This window comes from Solea senegalensis, linkage group LG8, assembly GCF_019176455.1.
Source record: "Solea senegalensis isolate Sse05_10M linkage group LG8, IFAPA_SoseM_1, whole genome shotgun sequence".
Lineage (NCBI taxonomy): Eukaryota > Metazoa > Chordata > Actinopteri > Pleuronectiformes > Soleidae > Solea > Solea senegalensis.
Window position 1 is genome coordinate 13201194 of NC_058028.1, and position 22333 is coordinate 13223526.

At 40.7% G+C, this 22333-nt stretch overlaps 2 protein-coding genes across 2 annotated transcripts; one reads left to right on the forward strand and one right to left on the reverse strand.

Moving 5' to 3' along the window:
* Window positions 1-2322: 2322 nt before the first annotated feature.
* On the reverse strand, window positions 2323-6762 carry zgc:153372 (uncharacterized protein LOC767695 homolog). Its single transcript, XM_044032073.1, has 10 exons — window positions 6582-6762; window positions 5173-5306; window positions 4813-4963; window positions 4515-4651; window positions 4332-4401; window positions 4147-4228; window positions 3912-4043; window positions 3690-3832; window positions 3469-3591; window positions 2323-3195 (listed from the first exon to the last, which is right to left on the reverse strand). Exons 1-10 carry the CDS (start codon window positions 6615-6617, stop codon window positions 3106-3108), a joined length of 1098 nt encoding a protein of 365 aa, XP_043888008.1. The 5' UTR covers window positions 6618-6762; the 3' UTR covers window positions 2323-3105.
* A 161-nt stretch (window positions 6763-6923) lies between these two features.
* prpf8 (pre-mRNA processing factor 8) lies at window positions 6924-21959 on the forward strand. The gene is made up of 43 exons (XM_044032070.1): window positions 6924-7117; window positions 7690-7807; window positions 7904-8072; window positions 8226-8390; window positions 8542-8760; window positions 8852-9064; window positions 9206-9331; window positions 9442-9547; window positions 9856-10046; window positions 10198-10317; window positions 10433-10622; window positions 10750-10869; window positions 10985-11119; window positions 11236-11365; window positions 11444-11640; window positions 11815-12021; window positions 12444-12607; window positions 12711-12837; window positions 13059-13251; window positions 13427-13614; window positions 13743-13981; window positions 14079-14225; window positions 14358-14568; window positions 14698-14814; window positions 14923-15170; window positions 15287-15466; window positions 15624-15759; window positions 15904-16073; window positions 16211-16340; window positions 16427-16573; window positions 16723-16883; window positions 17032-17223; window positions 17499-17736; window positions 17905-18033; window positions 18181-18294; window positions 18395-18568; window positions 18758-18951; window positions 19090-19329; window positions 19458-19599; window positions 19707-19847; window positions 19967-20106; window positions 20370-20572; window positions 21391-21959. The coding sequence occupies exons 2-43, from the start codon at window positions 7699-7701 to the stop codon at window positions 21543-21545; spliced, it is 7017 nt and encodes a 2338-aa protein (XP_043888005.1). The 5' UTR covers window positions 6924-7117; window positions 7690-7698; the 3' UTR covers window positions 21546-21959.
* The last annotated feature ends 374 nt before the right edge of the window (window positions 21960-22333 follow it).

Below are 22333 nucleotides of genomic sequence, written 5' to 3' on the forward strand. Positions count from 1 at the left end.
TTGGCATTTTTTTTAGAAATTCCCCACACATTTCTGTGACAAGTGAAGCGTAATGTGACAGCTTTGGTTGTGTAGCGAAAGCTCAATCTCCTCTTCTCTTTGTATATTTTGCACATTTCGTCCACACAATGTTTACGCCGTGTTGCCATGATGTTATGACAGTGGTACAACTCATGTTATGTCCAGAACGTTTCTCAGTTGGATGGTCATAGTCGCTACATCCAAGAATAAGCAATGACATGAAACAGAACAGATTAGTTTCTGAAGTGAAATCTTTTTTTCTTTTCTTTTTTTCAGTTTAAAGCTAAAATGCTCGTCATGGTTTGAGATTTCTACTGTCATAAGTCGGGTAGTGGTCAAATCTTTGGCCAATTATGGTACAAAAAAATATACTTCAATGTCGTGTTTAGTTACAATAACAGCCTGTTTGTTTTGTTTTCTTTGGTATGTTTGTTGTTTGTCTCTTTTGTGCATTTTATCTATTTAAAGCATGTATAATTCCGTTTTGTGCTTGTATTATTGTTTCTTTGTTTTAACTGAAAGGAGTCCTTAAAGGGGTGAAGATGATAGGAAATGATATTCATTTTCACTTCATATTGTTGTGCAAACTGATGTGTTACATGAATTTTGACGTCATTAATACTCACTTTGAAATGAATCACCCCTCCAGTATAAGTTGGAAGGGCAGTTGTTCCTGATTGCCTTTGGTTAGATAATTAAATGGCTCAGACAAATCAATTTTAGATTTAATTTTACTGAACTTTTTAATCAGTGAGGGGGAAAAGGGAAATGTGCTCTTCATATATGAAAATGTGGTAACTTCTTTCTGTTCATATGAGCCATTTCGTGCCAAAGTATGTTGTTGATTACAGCCAGTGAGGGTACATGCACATTTGCTGCCCTGTCTGTTTTGTAGCATGGCATTTGTTTTGTTTTTTTTACTCTCCTTCCTGACATATAACAGTGTAACCAAAGATATTGTGTTTTGATCAACGTTTGTCTTTTGATAGTTTTGAAAGGGATGATTTGTGTCTGTTATTCAAGGGTTTCTTTTTCTCATTTTTATATTAAAATGCATTCTATTTTTTATATTATGATATTGTAATAAACTACATTTAAAAAATGGTTATGGTCATTAGCTATTAGCTAACTATTTCTCGGAGGAGTTTACAAGAGGAAGGACGCACTGCATGCCTCCAAAAAATGTAAGTAAAAAAGTCCCACAGGGTTTTTGTTGGATGTTGAACACTTTTGACAACACAGAGAAAAACACTAAGGCAATAAAAAACATTTCCTCAGCATACCAGACATACTACGCATCTGGTATGCAATCCTGATGAGATGTTTGTCAGACCCAGAAAGGGTGCCTTAGCTTTCTTTATTTTTTTGCTTTCTCCAGTTGTCTGTATTATTCAGCATCTAGAATGTAAAATTTTTACGAGGGGATGAGTTGTTTGATAAGAACATTTTATTCAAATGCCTTTTCTATTCACTCTGAAACCATCCCTCTCTGTCACTGGGTGAATTCCAATGATCCCCAAATGTGGTATTGTCATAACCTGTGATCTCAGTTTACCTGTGATGTAATTCTAAAAGGGTGTGATGAAGAGTTGTGCTAAAATAATGTGTGTGAGGTCCATACTGCAGAGCAGATGGACAGGTCGTCTCTCTGGCTTCTCCACACTCTGCCTGCTGCTTCCTCCCTCTCTTGTGGGCTAGAGTGTGTGCTAAAGGCTATAAAGCCACAGTGACCTTTCACCGGCGATGCTTCCTTGACCTCTCCGCCATGCTGGAGAACTTCCCCTTCTCACCATGCAGCCGCCCCCCGCTGCTACAGCCGTTCTGGCTCAAAGCCCACGGCACAGAGGCCGAGAAGCAGAGAGGGGTCAACCACTGGGAACACTGGAGGAAAGTTTCCTCACACAATCTGACATGAAGTGTCAGACAACTACAGTGTCTCGGTTGACAGAAATGCAGTTATTTGGCCTGTAATTATGCACTACTGCATAATCAAGATTCAGTTGTAATGATTAATCACTGAAATATGCAGCCTTGATTTACTAGAGTAAAAGTTAAGGTAAAGATATTATTCAAGATAATAAAAATAACCAAATCAGTGTCCTGTTTGTTCAGTCGAGTAGGATCTGGACTCATTAGGTCACATGACATGGAAGCAACTGAAATAAAACTTTTTCTATTTATATAAAATAGAGGCTGCACTTAAATTTAAATAAAAAAACAACAACAACATGTGTATTTGAAATAGCTACATCAGAATTTAAATGTTAAAATTCAAACAGAATTTCCCTTTCCACACCTCAGTGTGTTTTATAACTGGCTTTTATACAGATCAGAACATATTTGTAATTTCATTTGCACATATTCAGTTAATATAACTGTACAGGGTCAAATCTGTGACACATACATGCATGCCACCTTGTGACAACAAGAATTTAGTTTTATTACACTTGAACAAATCCACTTGAATTGTGGTATGGAAAGGGTTTAAGACATTTTAAAACCTTGTTTACTGCCCCATGTACAAACCTGAAACATTGCCATACCTAGTGGCCACACATCGCTATAGACAGTATCCTTTTATATAACTGTATAACTACTAGCAGGTTGTTAAATCATTGGACAGTAGGTTTTATAATGTGAAGCTCCTGTGTTTTAAATGGGGAGTTTATGGCGTCACCACTTAATTACATACATGCTGTAATTAAAGAAACTAGTTCTGCTGAAATACTGAAGGTTCTTAGTCACAGCTTCATCTTTTCAGATCAGAAAATACCTTCATGGGGCATGAAGCAGCATTTGAAGAGCAAGATATGAACTTTGAATGAATGATTTGGGGATTTCAGTTTAATTTTGCTGGACTATAGCTATAGAACATGAAGGATCATTGCTACAAAAGTATTAACCTTTATTGATGTAATGTGAGGATGTAAATTTCAAGCTATGCACTATGTTAGTATCACATTATTAATGATGTAAAGAATGCAATTATAGAGAAAAGGTCTAATTATTATCCTCTAATGGCCCTTCAAAGGCAGAGTATGAGATTTTACTTTGCAGCTGTCCTCAGTCTTCTTTATGCTGCATTCATGTGTCACTACATTTTCTTGTTTTGGAGCATTGTGTGACAGAGGATCCACGTTTGTCAGCCAACACAAATGGGTTGAGGTGGCAGTACTGAGAGGGAAAACAATTAAGAATATCAGTGTGTTGACTGGTAATGAAGAGCCATACACCATCATTAATTAGGTTAAAGATTTTGTCTTATTATCAAGTTTTAAGCTTTGAAATGTTTATTTATCTTATAAAAGGTACACATTTTAAATTAAATATGTCAACCCGATAAAAGATCATTGTTGACTGTTCAAGACACGATCCTTGTGAATGCAGCCAATAATCATCCACTCAGGATGAAAGCATTACAGACCGTAAACCTAAAATATCAGGTACCTGTGATGTTGACTCTGAGCTGGACTCTGGTTTATCCAAAGTCTGAATTTCGAAATCAGGAAAAAAACGGGAACTCTGGAGGATCACTGCCATCTCTCCATCGACCTCCACTGCAACATCTTTCTGCACAGCACAAACCATAACATTATTAACATATTACATCCATTGATGAAAAAAAAAAAAAATGAAAATAATGTAACAATGTGTTGCTTTTATGATACCTTGAAGCAATGTGTTGAATCAAAGTCCAGCTGATCTGGGAAACTTGGCACAGTTCCTTTATAAGTAACCAACGCCCGTGACATGACTGTAGTTTTGGGCAGCTTGAAGAGCCGATAAGTCCCTGAAGCATAACTGATGTCTCCTGCAAAATCAAGAGTCACCTCATTTGTCGATTTTTTTAACCCATTATTTAAAGTCAAAATGTTGCCATTTCCCATTACCAGCTTTTGCTTTGAGTTCACTGTTGTAGACGACAATGTGGCTCGCCGAAAAAAGGCGTGGAGTGCTGAAACCTACGCTGTGGGCCAATGAAATTAGGTCTTGCCAAAACAGAGAACCACTCATTCCTTCACCTATATCAACAAAAAGAGAATTATTATATATGCTATACAGATTCTATGCATTCTAACATTTTGAAATTGAGTTTTAAATGATAACTTTTGTGTGTAATTTTACCCCACAGGACTTCATCTTGCTTCATGTGGTCAGGAATAACAGCGCTTGCATACATGTCACTGAAATACATTTCCCCTCCTTCCTGTTTAAAAAGAGGGAGTCGTGAAAAACATAAACGGCGTGTCTTTCATGAATCATGTTTTAGATGAATATAGTTCTATAATGTAGTACACGTTCAGATTAACCTTGAGGACATTGTAGGCCTGCTGTAGGACGGCTCTCTTATCAGGACAAAGACAGATTACACAGTTGGATCTAGGTTCAGGAAGAAATGACATTTTTAATTATCAACCAAAAAAAGCTCTCTGTCACAGTCACAGTAAAACCATAAAACCAAGTGTAGCATTAACACGTTACTTGAAACTTACAACAGAACATCCATGGAGTCACTCTGTATGCCGGCGTCACTGAGCTTCTCCATGTACCCGTGCACAAAAGTGACGTTAGGCTTCTCATAGCCAAACTTCTTTTGATGATAATCAATGTACTGACGAGACGCGTTCACCTAAAGAGCGAGACTGTCTGAGTACAGAATTCAATAGTAATGGGACAATATGCTATATTATCGTTCATCGTGATAAAAAGCACAATAAGTGAATTGCTATCGATCTATCTATCTATCTATCAAACCTCGATATCAAGCACCAAAGGTGTGCGTGTAACTACCAGTTCCTCTGTCATGTCGAGCCCAGTCACATGTCCATTCTCGCCAACAAGTTTAGAGAAGGCATAACAGTCTCTGCCGGAGCCGCTGCCGAGGTCCAGCACTCTGCAGCCCTCCAGCTTTGCTGGGAACGGAAGGCCACATCCAAAGAACCTGGAGAAAAGAGATGTCGATGACAACAGTGCATAACCACAAAGGCTCAGTTCAATGATGGGGAGTATACAAACAGAGTATACAGAATAAACTGAAAAAGACCAGAAGTAAATCGGTTTTATCTGCTGGATTACATGTTGAATCTCTGCACACATTAAATGCAGAGTAAAATTATAAATATGTATAAAAAGAAAGAGTAAGTGCTGTACCTTTTGTTTACCTCTGGGTGAACCAGGCTCAGTGCGTCGATGACAGGTTTTGGGACACGGACAGAGGACAAACTGCAGCCGGTGGCACTTGTTTGTAAGTCACCAGAAGACTCCAGTCGACTGCCATAGTATTTCTGTACAATCGACACTCGTCAGCATACACAGTCTTCAGTCAGTCTAATACATGAACACAAGTACACTTCTGAGAACCTGATTTACCGTTACTGTCGTTACTTCTTTTGCACATTGCCCAAATTGGACAAGGTACAGAAAAATGTCTACAGATATTGCTCAAGAAACCTCTGTGCAGCAGCTCAAGTGACTTATTATGTAACGCAGGCGTCAGCACTTGTCAAGCTTCACTGCGAATCTTGATTCATAAATGAATCTGTTGACAAAATAATTAACGATTAAAGATTATTTTCTCAATTAGACCAATTAATTGTTCAGTCAAGAAAATGCTGTTTGGTGTTTCCCAAACCTCAAAATGTTGAGGTTAATATTTTGTTATGTAGACAAAGAATGAGTGATTGAAGAAAGGAAAATATTCAATTAAAAGCTGAAAAATCTGAGAGCTTGTTTTAATTGAAAGAAAACAACACTCAAACTGATTATCATTGTAGTTGTAGCACTAAAATAATTCACTAAATATTGTTCTGCTGCTGTCAAACTGAGGGTTTAATTTCATACATTAAACACATTGCTATAACTTTTGTCTGTTGGTTTGTTTTTCACCTTGTTATTGTTAGTTATAAGAGCTTAACTGGATGATAGATTATTGAACTCATTAAAGCATTTCTTTTGTTTTTGCAATATTAAGTAGAAATATGTCAAATAATAAACATTGATTCATAATTGCAGTGCTGCTGTTGTATTTGTCAAAGCATTAATGGGGTTAGTTTAGTTGGTATGAATTGCTAAATTGGTACAATACATCTTCAACAAGTTTGAGTATTTACCCCTTTTTTACAATAATAATAAAAATGACTTTATCGTTTTGCACACGTTGTCCTATAATTTATTCATTTATGAGCAAACAAATAAGATCATATTCTACATTCATAACTACTTTTAATCAGACCAAACCTCAAAAATCTCACTGGTTTGATGATGTCACTAAATGGAACTTTTATGATATTTATATTTAAGCACTAACACAGTAGACTGCATGAGGGGATTAAAAATAAATACATATGCAGTAAATTTGGATCTCGTAAAGTATGCCCGCGTGCTGAAGCAAGCATTTAAAAACTTTTTTTAGTTCTCGAAAACTCGAAAACATGTCAAGAAAATGTCAGTGAGTTATAAATCTAAATGCGAGTTAGCAGCTTTTGTGGAATCATGCCACCGCTGCTTTGGAAGAAAAGTTCGCATGGGAATATAAATCTGAACGGTATTAAGTTAAATACCTTCACGTTTCCCCTCACGTCGTCACCACTCGCCATAGCGTCCGACGCAGAAAAAGCTCTTTCTGTTAATTGTTAGTTAATGCATACGTGAAGCTATTCACGCTGGATCAAATGTCTGTGGTCAAATTCTACATTTGCTACAATGGTCTTGTGCACTGTCCACTCCCTGTTGGAATGGAGGCGTGTCCATAGTCCTACTCCACAACTGCAGGTGGCAGTAGTGCACCGGAAACCCGGGTCATACGGGCATTTGTAAAGATACGCTAAGACTACGTTTGCGTATTTTTATACGTAGGTGCTATTGTGCCTAGATGATCAGTCCATCGTAGCACGCGTTAGTGAATTCCAGTGAAGTGCGTTCATCGTGTGGCCGCCATCGTTCGTCGTGCAAGCAGCCGCACGCAGACAAGTCAACACTGCAGTGAAACAAAGATATCAAAGAATCAAAGACCACGTCGTGTGGACAAAGAAATGTTGTGGTAGCCGCGTGTGGAATAAGATCGTGAGGAAATTACTCTGGGAGTGAAGGTAGCGAGGTATGCGGTGTTTTTTCTTTTACGATTTAACGTTCGCCATCGTGCTAATGTTTAGCATTCGGCTAGCTTACCGCCTCATCCACGTTTGGCCTAAGCAAAAAAAAAAACAGACGACCGCGAGTGCTACACAGACATGATGTGCAAATCATATTTTGTCACCCACTGATTGTTGTTATATTTTATATAAATCCAATAAATGTATTAGTAGTGGGGTGATTAAATTGTTTTGTTCGTAAGGGCCGTCCAGGAAGCCATGTTGCTGAATAGTTGACTGTGAAAGTTTACTTCCATTGTGTCGGGGGGGGGTTATAAACGAAATCAAAAAAGATGAATTCGTGTTATGAAATTATGTGAAGAGTACTGGTTTGTACAGTGACTCAAGAGACTAGTTGTCGAAATGCAGTGCACTGTATTTCAATGGGGTTTTTATTTCATTAGAACGCAAATAGAATGCCCTAAACACATAATGTGTCCAGCTAGAGAGCTAGTTGGTAGTCAATCAATTGATTATTGTGGCAACATGTCCAGTAATTTCAAGGCGATTTATTTTGTTGTATGCTTGTTTTTATTAGTGAGGCATCATGGCAGCTACCTTCCCCTATAGAGGGGTCCCTCCAGCAATGCCACCCGGTGTACCCCCTCCTGTGCCGGTCCCAGACTACATGTCTGAGGAAAAACTACAAGAGAAAGGTTGGTTGGTTTTCAGCAAATGCAACATTTATGTTCTAAAATGTTGAGTATGTATTATTGTATGTGGTTGTTTAATTTTGTCCTCCAACTTTACAGCGAGAAAATGGCAGCAGCTGCAGGCTAAGCGGTACTCTGAAAAGAGGAAGTTTGGCTTTGTGGATGCACAGAAGGAAGATATGCCACCTGAGCATGTTCGAAAGATCATCAGGGACCATGGAGACATGACCAACAGAAAGTTCCGCCATGACAAGAGGGTCTACCTTGGGTAAAAATCAGTCATAAATGTTTCACTTTTCAGCTGAGAATATAAAAGTCAAAGAATGTTTTCAAGCTGAATAACACCTCAAATTGTGCCCTCATGGATTTATGTCCATTTGTACTCCCAATCTTATTCTCTTTTTTTTTGTTTTTTTTACAGTGCCCTCAAGTACATGCCCCATGCAGTGCTTAAGCTCTTAGAGAACATGCCGATGCCATGGGAACAGATTCGAGATGTGCCTGTTCTTTACCACATCACTGGAGCCATTTCCTTTGTGAATGAAATACCATGGGTCATTGAGCCAGTTTACATTGCTCAGTGGGGGTAAGAGAAAATGTGGTATTGAATAATCCCTGGAAGTCAATGCTGGACTCCTGTGCCATCATTTTTGTGGTGCACTTGATTTAAATACCATATGCATTACAGTCAGGTGTATCTTTATGTTGTTCATAGTAGATGTTTATTCTCCTTCCAGCTCGATGTGGATCATGATGCGTCGTGAGAAGCGTGATCGTCGGCACTTCAAGCGGATGCGTTTTCCGCCATTTGATGATGAGGAGCCTCCGTTGGACTATGCTGACAACATTCTTGATGTAGAGCCACTGGAGGCCATCCAGATGGAGCTTGACAATGAGGAGGACAGTTCAGTTGCAGAGTGGTTCTATGAGCACCAGCCTCTCAAAGACACTGCCAAGTAAACTATCCCATCTTACTTTGAAAAAAACTTTATATGTTTTACTCATGAAAGTGCAGACTGACATTTAATTCACTTATCTTATCCTCAGATTTGTAAATGGCACCACCTACCGTCGCTGGCAGTTCACACTGCCCATGATGTCCACACTGTACCGTCTGGCTAACCAGCTTCTGACAGATCTGGTAGATAGCAATTACTTTTACCTGTTTGACCTCAAGGCCTTCTTCACCTCCAAGGCTTTGAATATGGCCATTCCTGGAGGACCAAAGTTTGAGCCACTGGTGCGGGACATCAACCTTCAGTAAGAGCTTAATTCTTTCAGTAAATTATGGATCTACTGACTTAAGACTGTTAAATGATAGTGTTGTATTCCCAACAAAGTGTTGATTAAGAATAGATGTTAGATTATTTGTGTCCTAACTGATTGTTGTTTCTTATCTAGGGATGAAGACTGGAACGAGTTCAACGACATCAATAAAATCATCATCCGACAGCCCATCAGAACAGAGTACAAAATCGCTTTCCCCTACCTGTACAACAACCTACCACACCATGTCCACCTCACCTGGTATGAAGTGAATAAATGATTTGTGTATCATAGTTATACAGTATCTCACATAATTGTTGTATGTACCTGAACTTGCTCAATTTTCTGTATTTGTGACTAAATCTCCACAGGTACCACACACCGAATGTGGTGTTTATTAAGACTGAGGATCCAGATCTTCCAGCGTTCTACTTTGACCCGCTGATCAACCCCATTTCGCACAGACATTCTGTCAAAGTAAGTTTAGCTGATATTCTATGTTCCACTTATAGCAGAGGAGAATGGATAAATGAAACACCCTCACAACACACAACATTTTTGAATGTGATCCTCTTACAAAGGCGCACTTGCAATTTTCTGCTTGTCTGTGCGTAAGAATTGGAGGAATAGTTAAATGAATGGTGGAATGTTGACTGCTGACTGCAACTGCAGTTGGCCTCTCGCCAGTCAAACATTACTTTTATTTATTTAGATTGAGATTTAAAAAAAAACATGTCTTAAAAACTCCTAAAAACTAACATGTATTATTTCTGTTCCCTGCCCAGAGTCAGGAACCTCTTCCTGATGATGATGAGGAGTTTGAGCTTCCTGAATATGTGGACCCCTTCCTCAAAGAGACTCCACTCTACACAGACCACACGGCCAATGGCATTGCACTCTTGTGGGCGCCAAGACCCTTCAACCTCCGATCTGGACGCACAAGGCGTGCCATTGATATTCCGCTCATCAAGAACTGGTGAGATATCTGCCAACATGTTTGAGCTGTACAGCGTGTCTTAACTTAATTAAACTAGATGGTTTGGCTTTCTGAAAACTGAATCTCACTCAGTTGTGGAAAGACAATTTTTGTGTTATAATCAAGTGGTTTGTGTTGAAATATTTCACAGGTATCGTGAGCACTGTCCTGCAGGACAGCCAGTGAAGGTGCGTGTATCATACCAGAAACTGCTCAAGTACTATGTGCTCAATGCCCTAAAGCACAGACCACCCAAAGCCCAAAAGAAGAGGTGAGCATTTGTCTTTTTTGGCGTGCTCTTGACTGTTTTGTTTTATTTAATTGTAGTTTTTTATTTTGCTCATCAAGATTTTTCCTGTAAAGATCTTCTCTCTGTTGTCTTTCAGGTATCTCTTCCGCTCCTTCAAGGCCACCAAGTTCTTTCAGTCCACCAAGCTGGACTGGGTGGAGGTGGGCCTGCAGGTGTGCAGACAGGGTTACAACATGCTCAACCTACTTATCCACCGCAAGAACCTCAACTACCTGCATCTTGACTACAACTTCAACCTTAAGCCTGTCAAGACGCTGACCACAAAGGTACGACCTTCAGAGCAGAACCATTTCTTGATAAACTCATTTGTCAAATTTTAATGTGAAACAACTAAATACTCTGTGATAACATTACCGGTGTAGTCTGACCACTCTGTTCTTGTGTGTCCCACAGGAGCGTAAGAAATCCAGATTTGGTAACGCTTTCCATCTGTGCAGAGAGGTGCTGCGTCTCAGCAAGTTGGTGGTAGACAGTCATGTGCAGTACAGACTGGGAAATGTTGATGCTTTCCAGGTTAGAGGACTTTATACAGCACATTCAATACATACATTTGCATTAGAAGTTGGTTAGACACGAGATTCTGATTATATCACAGTTGTTTCATGCTTGGCTGCTCTCTGTATTGTAGTTGTCAGACGGACTGCAGTACATCTTTGCTCACGTTGGCCAGCTGACAGGCATGTACCGTTACAAGTACAAGCTGATGAGACAAATCCGGATGTGCAAAGATCTGAAGCATCTCATCTATTACAGATTCAACACTGTGAGTACACACTACAAGCTGTGGTAGATTAAATATTTTATGTCATTACAAGAGATGAACATAAAATATGCACGTATGTACCTAATTAATGTCTGGGTTATCATGTGTGTCATTAGGGTCCTGTTGGCAAGGGTCCAGGTTGTGGCTTTTGGGCCCCTGGATGGAGAGTGTGGCTCTTCTTCATGAGAGGCATCACTCCACTGTTGGAGAGGTGGCTGGGGAATCTGCTCGCCAGGCAATTTGAAGGTATACACATAGGGCATGCAATGTTAATTGAACATTGAGGCATAAACGTTATGACTCACACACGTTTTCACACAACAGGACGTCACTCCAAGGGTGTTGCCAAGACTGTGACCAAACAGCGTGTGGAGTCTCATTTTGACCTTGAGCTGAGAGCAGCAGTGATGCATGACATCTTGGACATGATGCCTGAGGGTATCAAACAGAACAAGGCCAGAACCATCTTGCAGCACCTCAGTGAGTCCTGGAGGTGCTGGAAGGCCAACATCCCCTGGAAGGTCAGTGCATGCATCACAGAAACACCCTCACTGTGACTGAGTACTTTATGATAAAAGGAAACACCCCTTGTTGATAGAGAAGGAATAATTACAGAATCCTGAACATTCTAAGACATTTAAATTAAGTATTTGTATTGCACATGTGCTGACTGCATTTCTTTTTAACACTTTCAGGTGCCAGGTCTGCCCACTCCCATTGAGAACATGATCCTGCGTTATGTGAAGGCCAAAGCAGACTGGTGGACCAACACTGCCCACTACAACCGTGAGCGAATCCGTCGCGGAGCCACCGTGGATAAGACGGTGTGTAAGAAGAACCTGGGTAGACTGACACGTTTGTACCTGAAGGCAGAGCAGGAGAGGCAGCACAACTACCTGAAGGTAACACACCAGAATCTCACTTCTCCTGTGTTTTGTTATGTCAACTTAGATAAATGTATGAATAAATCAAAGTCCTCTTACAAAGGCGCACTTGCATTGGTTTGCTTGCCTGTGCGTAAGAACTAGAGGAATATAAAAATGAGTGGTGGCTTTTTTTAAATTTATCACTGGCTGCAGCTGCAGTTTACTCGTCATCATTCAGACACTTGGGTCTGGCTCATTTCTGCTAAGATTTATACTATTTTAAATGCATTAGTGTTTATTGGTCTCATTATATGGATCTTTAATTATTAATAATGCAGTAAAACAATATTAAAAGATGAAAATCTTTGCTTTTGTAATTTTGTATCCAAGCTACTGAAGTTCAATTTGTTCAAATTATTCCATATTTCCTTTATAAAGTGTACATATTGTACTTGCAGGATGGACCCTACATCACAGCTGAAGAGGCAGTGGCCATTTACACTACTACTGTTCATTGGCTCGAGAGTCGGCGCTTCTCACCTATTCCCTTTCCTCCACTTTCCTACAAACACGACACCAAGCTTCTTATCCTGGCCTTGGAGAGGCTCAAGGAAGCATACAGGTAAAGTTCATACTTTATTCATACATGAATAAAATTGTCATTTATGTCAAGAAACACTGCGCCACAATGTTTTCTTACTTTTGTTTTTGTGTCTCTCTTCTAGTGTAAAGTCTCGACTGAACCAGAGTCAGAGGGAGGAGCTGGGTCTGATAGAACAGGCTTACGACAACCCCCACGAGGCCCTGTCCAGGATCAAACGTCACCTGCTTACACAGAGAGCCTTCAAAGAGGTCAGGGCCGAGATGTGCAGACAATTATTTAATGAAAAAACATGAATTCTCTGCTTTGAACCATTGTTATCCCTGTTAACCTAAATATCAGTGGACCATAGTAAAACGGTGTAGGAAAAGTTTGACACATCGAGTGGTTGTTGCTTTACTTAAGTTTGATGTATTATTGGTTACCTATCATCAATTCCTCTTCAGTGTCAGAAATTCTTCTTCTTTTGCAGGTGGGTATCGAGTTCATGGATTTGTACAGCCACCTCGTGCCAGTGTATGATGTGGAGCCCCTGGAGAAGATCACAGATGCTTACCTGGATCAGTACCTGTGGTACGAGGCAGACAAAAGACGCCTGTTCCCACCCTGGATCAAACCTGCTGACACAGAACCACCACCTCTGCTCGTATACAAGTGGTGCCAAGGTCAGACTTGTCATGTTGAAAAAGAACCAACTGTTATCCTCTGATATTTCATTCTGGATTTAAGTGCCATTGATCTGTCAGTTTGGTTAATAACATGGGCTCAACAACTTATGGCCTCACTATCTTAACACACAGGTTTCCAGCTTTATCTAATTTTTTTCTTCTTCTTTACCAGGTATCAACAACTTGCAGGATGTTTGGGAGACTACAGAAGGAGAATGCAATGTGATGCTGGAGTCGCGCTATGAGAAGATGTACGAGAAGATTGATCTGACATTGCTCAACAGGCTATTGCGTCTTATTGTCGACCACAACATCGCTGATTACATGACAGCCAAGAACAATGTGGTCATCAACTACAAGGTAAACTCTAAGTTTTCTCTAGCTCAGTGTATGTTCATGCATTATGTTTAACAAAATATTTATTTTTTTCTGGGTTTTTTTAATTGCTATTTCATCCTCAGTGTTTGCATATTCTCTTCTCTTTTTAGGACATGAATCACACCAACTCCTATGGCATCATCAGGGGGCTCCAGTTTGCCTCGTTCATTGTACAGTACTATGGCCTGGTGATGGACCTCCTGGTGCTGGGTTTGCACCGTGCCAGTGAGATGGCCGGTCCACCTCAGATGCCCAATGACTTCCTCAGTTTCCAGGACACTGCTACAGAAAGTGCCCACCCAATCCGACTGTACTGCCGCTACATCGACCGCATCCACATCTTCTTCAGGTATGATTCAATCATCAGAACAAAGTTAATGCTCTATAACTCATTGTCTTTTATGCACAACCAGAGGATGTGTAAAAACAAAAACATTTTTTTCTAGGTTCTCTGCTGATGAGGCCAAGGATCTGATTCAGAGGTATCTGACTGAGCATCCAGACCCCAACAATGAGAACATTGTTGGTTACAACAACAAGAAGTGCTGGCCCCGTGATGCTCGCATGAGACTGATGAAGCATGATGTTAACCTGTGAGTTCCTCTTCAAAACTGTGACTCACAAACTAGTTTATGTAAAATTGTGTATGTTTTAATATGGAAGTTATTTGACAAATTTCCATTGTAGAGTCTGTAGAGTAACTTTTCCACCGGTATATCTTTCAGTGGGCGTGCAGTGTTCTGGGACATCAAAAATCGCCTTCCCAGGTCTGTGACCACTGTCCAGTGGGAGAACAGCTTTGTGTCAGTCTACAGCAAAGACAACCCAAATTTGCTCTTCAACATGTGTGGTTTCGAGTGTCGCATCCTCCCCAAGTGCCGCACCAGCTATGAGGAGTTTACTCACAAGGATGGTGTCTGGAACCTGCAGAATGAGGTGAGGATTGAGAGCTTCTTAAATGTGTACTCTACTGATAGTTATTTACTGATACTCTTTTATTATGTTTTTTCAAATGCTAACATTCCTTTTAACCAAGTCTGTACCACTCTGTATTTGCATGCTTAGGTAACTAAAGAGAGGACAGCGCAATGTTTCCTGCGTGTGGACGATGAATCAATGCAGCGCTTCCACAACCGAGTTCGTCAGATCCTGATGGCGTCCGGATCCACCACCTTCACAAAGGTCAGCAGACAACCTCATCCTAATAACCAGAATGATTAATTATTAAAAACACAGGGAAGAATACAAACCCTGTCAGGATATTTCAGCATGCCTTGTCTTTACCTCCAGATCGTGAACAAATGGAACACGGCTCTCATCGGATTGATGACATACTTCCGTGAGGCTGTGGTAAACACTCAGGAGCTCCTGGACCTGCTGGTTAAGTGTGAGAACAAGATTCAGACACGTATCAAGATTGGTCTCAATTCCAAAATGCCTAGCCGCTTTCCTCCAGTAGTCTTCTACACCCCCAAAGAGCTGGGCGGTCTTGGCATGCTGTCCATGGGCCACGTCCTCATTCCACAATCAGACCTGCGGTAAGTCAGCAAACCAGTCTGTTTTTTTGACTTTTCATCAGTAAATGTCTTGTAAATTAGTACAATTATGGTTCCACTTAAAAAGTTTAAGAGTCATTTTTCTCTGTCTTTATCAGGTGGTCCAAGCAGACAGATGTGGGCATCACTCACTTCAGGTCTGGAATGAGCCATGAAGAAGATCAGCTGATTCCTAACTTGTATCGTTACATTCAGCCATGGGAGAGTGAGTTCATTGACTCTCAGAGGGTTTGGGCTGAATATGCACTCAAGAGACAGGAGGCTATCGCCCAGAACAGGTGAGGACTTTTAGCTTATAAAAGTCAATATTTGAAGTAGAAATTAATCGATTTATGATAGTTTGTTGTGCCGTTATCAAACAAGTGTTTTTTGCGTTTTATGAAATGAGAGCTAAGCATAGACGAGGCAATAAACAGTGTGAGCTCTATGTTTCAGGCGTCTCACCCTGGAAGATTTGGAGGATTCGTGGGACAGAGGAATCCCTCGTATCAACACACTTTTCCAGAAGGACAGACACACACTGGCTTATGACAAAGGCTGGAGAGTCAGGACAGATTTCAAGCAGTACCAGGTATGACATGGAAATTCCCTTATTAAATTATTGATATATTATATTAAAGTATGGAAATGTATTGTGTTATTTTCATAATGTTGTATCGCAGTATCGTATTAAGTGAACCAATGCCCTTTCTGTCTCTGTTTTGGCTGAGTGCAGGTGCTTAAGCAGAATCCGTTTTGGTGGACCCACCAACGGCACGATGGCAAACTGTGGAATCTGAACAACTACCGCACAGACATGATCCAGGCTCTTGGCGGTGTGGAGGGCATCCTGGAGCATACGCTCTTCAAAGGCACTTACTTCCCCACCTGGGAGGGTCTCTTCTGGTGAGAGAACTCTTGACTTTAATGCTTAAAATGAATTTTGGAAATTTAGGACTTTTGGATTTGCAAACAAAAAGTCTAAACTGTGATTTATTTATTTTTATTGACGTATGTCGATCAACTGTGTTTCTGGTTTTTAGGGAGAAGGCCAGTGGCTTTGAGGAGTCCATGAAATGGAAGAAGTTGACCAATGCTCAGAGATCTGGTCTCAACCAAATCCCCAACCGTCGCTTCACACTTTGGTGGTCACCCACCATCAACAGAGCCAACGTTAGTACTAGTTTAAAAACATTTCTCACCATATTGTGTTTAGAAGTCTTGCACTGACTGACTGACACTTTTTGTTCTGTTTCTAGGTGTATGTGGGTTTCCAGGTGCAGCTTGATCTGACAGGAATTTTCATGCATGGCAAGATCCCCACACTGAAGATCTCCCTAATTCAGATCTTCAGGGCTCACTTGTGGCAGAAGATTCATGAGAGCATCGTCATGGATCTCTGTCAGGTATGTTTTGCCCTTTAACCCTCTTATGGAGCAGATGTTTCAACTTTTAGTACAGCGGTTATAACGCATTCAAATCCCTCCAGTTATTTTTTTTTTTTTAAATCTCAGTTATTTGCAATGTGAATAACTTGTACGTTTCTTGTTTGCAGGTGTTTGACCAGGAGCTGGATGCTCTGGAGATTGAAACTGTGCAGAAAGAGACAATTCACCCCAGGAAGTCGTACAAGATGAACTCTTCCTGCGCGGACATCCTCCTCTTTGCATCATACAAGTGGAATGTCTCTCGACCATCTCTGCTCGCTGACTCCAAGTATGTCTTCTGAGGCAATACTGTCATGACAGTTAACATCAGAAGTTGCACCATTACTAGGATAACCTAAATATGAGCTCTCCCCCCCTTTGGTCATAGAGTATGTCTTGTGTTGTGTATAAACATAAATGTTCACCTCCTCCTTCAGAGACGTGATGGACAGCACCACCACACAAAAGTACTGGATTGACATTCAGCTCCGTTGGGGTGACTATGACTCACATGACATCGAGCGCTACGCCAGGGCCAAGTTCCTAGACTACACCACTGACAACATGAGTATCTACCCCTCCCCCACCGGGGTGCTCATTGCTATTGACTTGGCTTACAACCTCCACAGGTAAGGATTGTTTCAAGCATAGATATGGTTTCATATTTCTGTCCCCTATATATATATATATATATATATATATATATATATATATATATATATATATATATATATATATATATATATATATAATAATAACTTGTGATGTGCTTTCACATTAGTTTCCTAAGTTGTTGTACAAGAACTTGCATGAGAACTTGCAAACAGCATCGTTGGTTGGATGTACACTGATTTCACCATATCAACTTGATTGTGAATGCTGAATTTGATTTGTCCTTCTGTAGCGCCTACGGTAACTGGTTCCCTGGGAGCAAACCTCTGATCCAGCAGGCCATGGCTAAGATCATGAAGGCCAATCCAGCCCTGTATGTGCTCAGGGAGCGCATCCGCAAAGGTCTGCAGCTGTACTCTTCAGAGCCCACTGAGCCCTACTTGTCCTCACAGAACTATGGTGAACTCTTCTCCAACCAGATCATCTGGTTTGTGGACGACACTAACGTCTACAGAGTCACCATCCACAAGGTGAAAATTCTCTCTGAATAATAAATAATTTAATACTTGTTTTGTCCAAACAATGTTGTTTGGTTAAATGTGTAAAAAAAAAAGCTTTTGAATGTTTATCATAGAAAGAAGTAAAATATAAAAAAGTTAATGTAGTGACATTTTGTCCCTGTCATCTTATCTCAACAGACCTTTGAGGGTAACTTGACTACAAAGCCCATCAATGGAGCCATTTTCATCTTTAACCCCAGGACTGGTCAGCTCTTCCTCAAGATCATTCACACGTCTGTGTGGGCTGGACAGAAACGTCTCGGACAGGTGCGACATGAGTCTACTGCTGCTACTGCTTATTTTCATAACACTGTCCCATTGAACTTTTTTCTGATCCAAGTTGGTTTCATTCCATTATGTTACAAAAGCAAAAGTTCTTTAACTTGAGATTGGTTTGTTTTTTTCCCTTTGTAGCTGGCGAAATGGAAGACAGCTGAAGAAGTGGCTGCCCTGATTCGTTCACTTCCTGTGGAGGAGCAGCCAAAACAGATCATTGTCACCAGGAAGGGCATGTTGGACCCTCTGGAGGTGAGACTCAGTCTATGCTGAGAACAATAACAATAACATGCCTTTTTGTTTTTAATTTGACATTTCTGTATTGTCCTAATAACATTGTCTTCTTGTGCAGGTCCATTTGCTCGACTTCCCCAACATCGTGATCAAAGGCTCTGAGTTGCAGCTGCCTTTCCAGGCCTGTCTGAAGGTGGAGAAGTTTGGAGACCTGATCCTGAAGGCTACAGAGCCTCAGATGGTGCTGTTTAACCTTTATGATGACTGGCTCAAGACCATCTCCTCTTACACAGTGAGTTTCACTTCATTTCAAACAATGGATTGTGCCAAATCTATATAATTTTAGAAAGTTATTTCTTGTATATTCAATTACACTGGGAAATAATAACTAATGTCGAGTAGATAATCATTTCCCTGGGGAATTTTTTTTAGCTTTGGTGACATCAACTTATTCTCGTTTGGTGGTTTGCTCCATGTCTAGGCCTTCTCCCGACTCATCCTGATTCTCAGAGCACTCCATGTGAACAATGACCGTGCCAAGGTGATTCTGAAGCCTGACAAGACGACCATCACTGAGCCCCATCACATTTGGCCCACACTCACTGATGAGGAGTGGATCAAGGTGGAAGTGCAACTCAAGGACCTAATTCTGGCCGATTATGGCAAGAAGAACAAGTAAGTGTGGCTTAAATACATTGTATGTTGCCCAGGTAGTTATTCATGTTGGGACTTCTACTCCTTATTTTACTGTATGCTATTTGAATAGAATAAAACCAGACTTGCATTTAGTAGTTAATGTTTCTCTCCCTCCAGCGTGAACGTGGCGTCACTGACTCAGTCTGAGATCCGTGACATCATCCTGGGTATGGAGATTTCTGCACCGTCACAGCAGCGCCAGCAAATTGCTGAGATTGAGAAACAGACTAAAGAGCAGTCGCAGCTCACGGCCACACAGACCCGCACTGTCAACAAGCATGGAGACGAGATCATAACCTCCACCACCTCCAACTACGAGACCCAGACGTTCTCCTCCAAAACTGAATGGAGAGTGAGGTAAGCTGGCAGTTTTTGTTTAAATCATGCACTGTTGTATACTCCCTGGCAAATCATTTAAGCTATTTTGAGTTTCATTTTATTTGGCTATCATTGTCCTTTCTAAACCATCTTTCGTCACCTGTCAGGGCCATTTCTGCCGCTAACCTCCATCTCCGAACCAACCACATCTACGTCTCATCTGATGACATCAAGGAGACTGGCTACACCTACATCCTGCCCAAGAACGTGCTGAAGAAATTCATCTGCATCTCAGATCTTCGAGCACAGGTATGAATTTGCAGTCCCAAGCTTCATCTTTGTTGGACATCTTTGATTGATAAGTTATTTAAGACGGCTTATTGAGCATGTTCTGAATGTCCACCATGTGGTTACAGATTGCAGGCTACCTGTACGGCACCAGCCCACCAGACAACCCTCAGGTGAAGGAGATCCGTTGTATCGTCATGGTGCCACAGTGGGGAACTCATCAGACTGTCCACCTGCCCAACCAGCTGCCAGGTCATGAATACCTCAAAGTAAGCTCCATTTTCTTTTCTTTTTTAAGTGTGGTTATTTGTGACTTTTGTGAGCTTGACATTTTCCTTTCTTTTCTCACTTTTTTTTTTGTCTCACAAATTCTTTTCCCCTTCTACAGGAAATGGAGCCTCTTGGCTGGATCCACACGCAGCCTAATGAGTCGCCCCAACTTTCCCCACAAGATGTCACAACTCACGCCAAAGTCATGGCTGACAACCCGTCCTGGGATGGAGAAAAGACCATCATCATCACTTGCAGGTAGGTCTTGCTTACTGGATGATCTCCTCTTCATTTTCTTTTTTGGTGGTCACATTTTCACATTGCATTTGTCCAATCAGAACAAACTCCACAAAATGTTTGGATCCAAATTTCCATCTATTACCCTGAGTTGTAACTCCTTGGATAATCTGTGGACAAAAATCCAGATAACAATGTTGCACATAAGCCATTGTCTACCTTATGGCTGGAATGTGACAAGCTGGTACTTGAATGTGTTTTTTTGTGTTCCCTCTGGTTTTCAGCTTCACCCCTGGCTCATGCACACTCACAGCCTACAAGCTGACACCCAGTGGCTACGAGTGGGGTCGCCAGAACACAGACAAGGGCAACAACCCTAAAGGTTACCTGCCTTCCCACTATGAGAGAGTGCAGATGTTGCTCTCTGATCGCTTCCTGGGCTTCTTCATGGTGCCTGGCCAAGTGTCATGGAACTACAACTTTATGGGTCAGTAACCAAAGGTTTTTTATTATTATTAGATGATCTTTTGTTTTATATCTCTACTGGTTGTCCCTACATGCTTTTTGTTCAGTGACAATCATTGGTCACATTCATTGATATTTCCACCCTGTCCTTGTTTCAGTATGATTGATTTTTTTTCTCTGCAGCTTAGCTTCTCACATTGAACTCCATCACTTTGTCACTTTTGTGTGGAAAAGCACGAGTCTTTCATTCCTGTTTACAATAATAGTAAACAAGTGCATATTAAGACAGAGCTGTTCTTAAGGCTGTTTTCATACTGGATGTATGTGCAGTGTGTTGGGGCTGCGGCACATCTCCTTTTTCATTTAGGCACACGTGTTGACCAATGAGACTGTTCTTGCTGGATGTATGAGCCGTGCACCTTATGCACAACTCTTTGGGAATAGAACTCTGGCTGATATTTCACGTGAGCCAATGAGCCACACTTGTATTAAAGCAAAGATATACAGTGAAAATTATCTTCAGTTTCAGCATTTATGTCGGTCTCCTGCACTCAACAATATGTTTCAAAGCATGCTAGCATTTCAATCCTCTTCACTACTTTTCTAGAAAGTGTTATTGTAAAATATGTTGAGTTGAATATTGTTGAGTGCAGAGTATTTTAGGGTATTTACAAGTATGTTTTATAATGGCAAACAGCCAGATCAGTGCCACAGCCAGGAATGTCCAGTGTAAAACCACCCAATGTCATGCATATCATAGTGTTCAAACCACTGACACCATGTTGTAGAAAAACAGGATTAGCAGAAGGGTGACTAAACAAATTTTGACTTTCTTGTCAGGTGTGCGCCACGATCCCAACATGAAGTATGATCTGCAGCTGGCCAACCCCAAGGAGTTCTACCATGAAGTCCACCGCCCCTCGCACTTCCTAAACTTTGCCTCCCTGCAGGAGGGTGAGATCTACAATGCTGACCGTGAAGACATGTACGCTTAAGAGCCAATGTCGTAGCGCTCCATTCATTTTGTAGATAGCTCGGCCAGAATGATGTGGAGCCAGCCCAGAACAGCCCTAATATTTCTACTGAACACGTACAGTTTGACTGTGTTAGGAAATTTTATGTAAAGGCTTGAGGATCTTTTAGTAACCTTTTTTTTTCATATTTTCTACAGATATTTGTTTTTGTCTGCTTCCCCGTTTCCAAGAAGTCTTTGATTGTGTTTAGTTTTCTGCTTACTTAAATGTAATATTTGATAATTGAGATTGTTTCGAAAGGGGTCAAGACTCTTTTCCACTCAGCTCTTTGCGAAATTAAGGTTGTATTTCTATGCCAGTCATGCCCCATTACTGTTTACTGTACATCATGTGACATTGTAGTTTGGGTTTAAATAAAATCACAAGTTTTATAAATCTCTGTTAGGTGATCACTTTGTCTGCTGTCATTATACGTGAGACTAAAACTTCTTTTGAGGTCTGGAAAATATTCACCAATTTCAGAGTTTGTATCCACTAAACAACTAATTGATTCAACTGAGTAGTCAACAGATTAACCACTTTAGCAGCCATAGTTAAAATCCTTTAAAAACACATTTGTTGTGAATGAGAAGTATTTTAAGTTAATGTTGACGATACGGGGGAACTGTTGGACTCATTTCCCCTCAGTCTGACCAGATGTCACCACATGATCCAGGCAGTTATGTTGGTTTGGTTTCAGTATGTAAGTTGTACCTGCTATGAAAATAGTCTTGTGACTTCCTGTAAACTTGAAGTATATTTCAGTGGAA

What these genes read in the sequence shown, in the direction of transcription:
- zgc:153372 (XM_044032073.1), bottom strand. Translation starts at nt 6,617, where the DNA reads ATGGCGAGTGGTGACGACGTGAGGGGAAACGTGAAG. An exon ending in AGGCCTACAATGTCCTCAAG is followed by an intron (nt 4,229 to 4,331) that starts GTTAATCTGAAC and finishes CTTTTTAAACAG; the next exon opens with GAAGGAGGGGAAATGTATTT. An exon ending in TGAACTCAAAGCAAAAGCTG is followed by an intron (nt 3,833 to 3,911) that starts GTAATGGGAAAT and finishes TTGATTTTGCAG; the next exon opens with GAGACATCAGTTATGCTTCA.
- prpf8 (XM_044032070.1), top strand. Translation starts at nt 7,699, where the DNA reads ATGGCAGCTACCTTCCCCTATAGAGGGGTCCCTCCAGCAATGCCACCC. An exon ending in GTTTACATTGCTCAGTGGGG is followed by an intron (nt 8,391 to 8,541) that starts GTAAGAGAAAAT and finishes TTCTCCTTCCAG; the next exon opens with CTCGATGTGGATCATGATGC. An exon ending in GCATGTTGGACCCTCTGGAG is followed by an intron (nt 18,295 to 18,394) that starts GTGAGACTCAGT and finishes CTTCTTGTGCAG; the next exon opens with GTCCATTTGCTCGACTTCCC.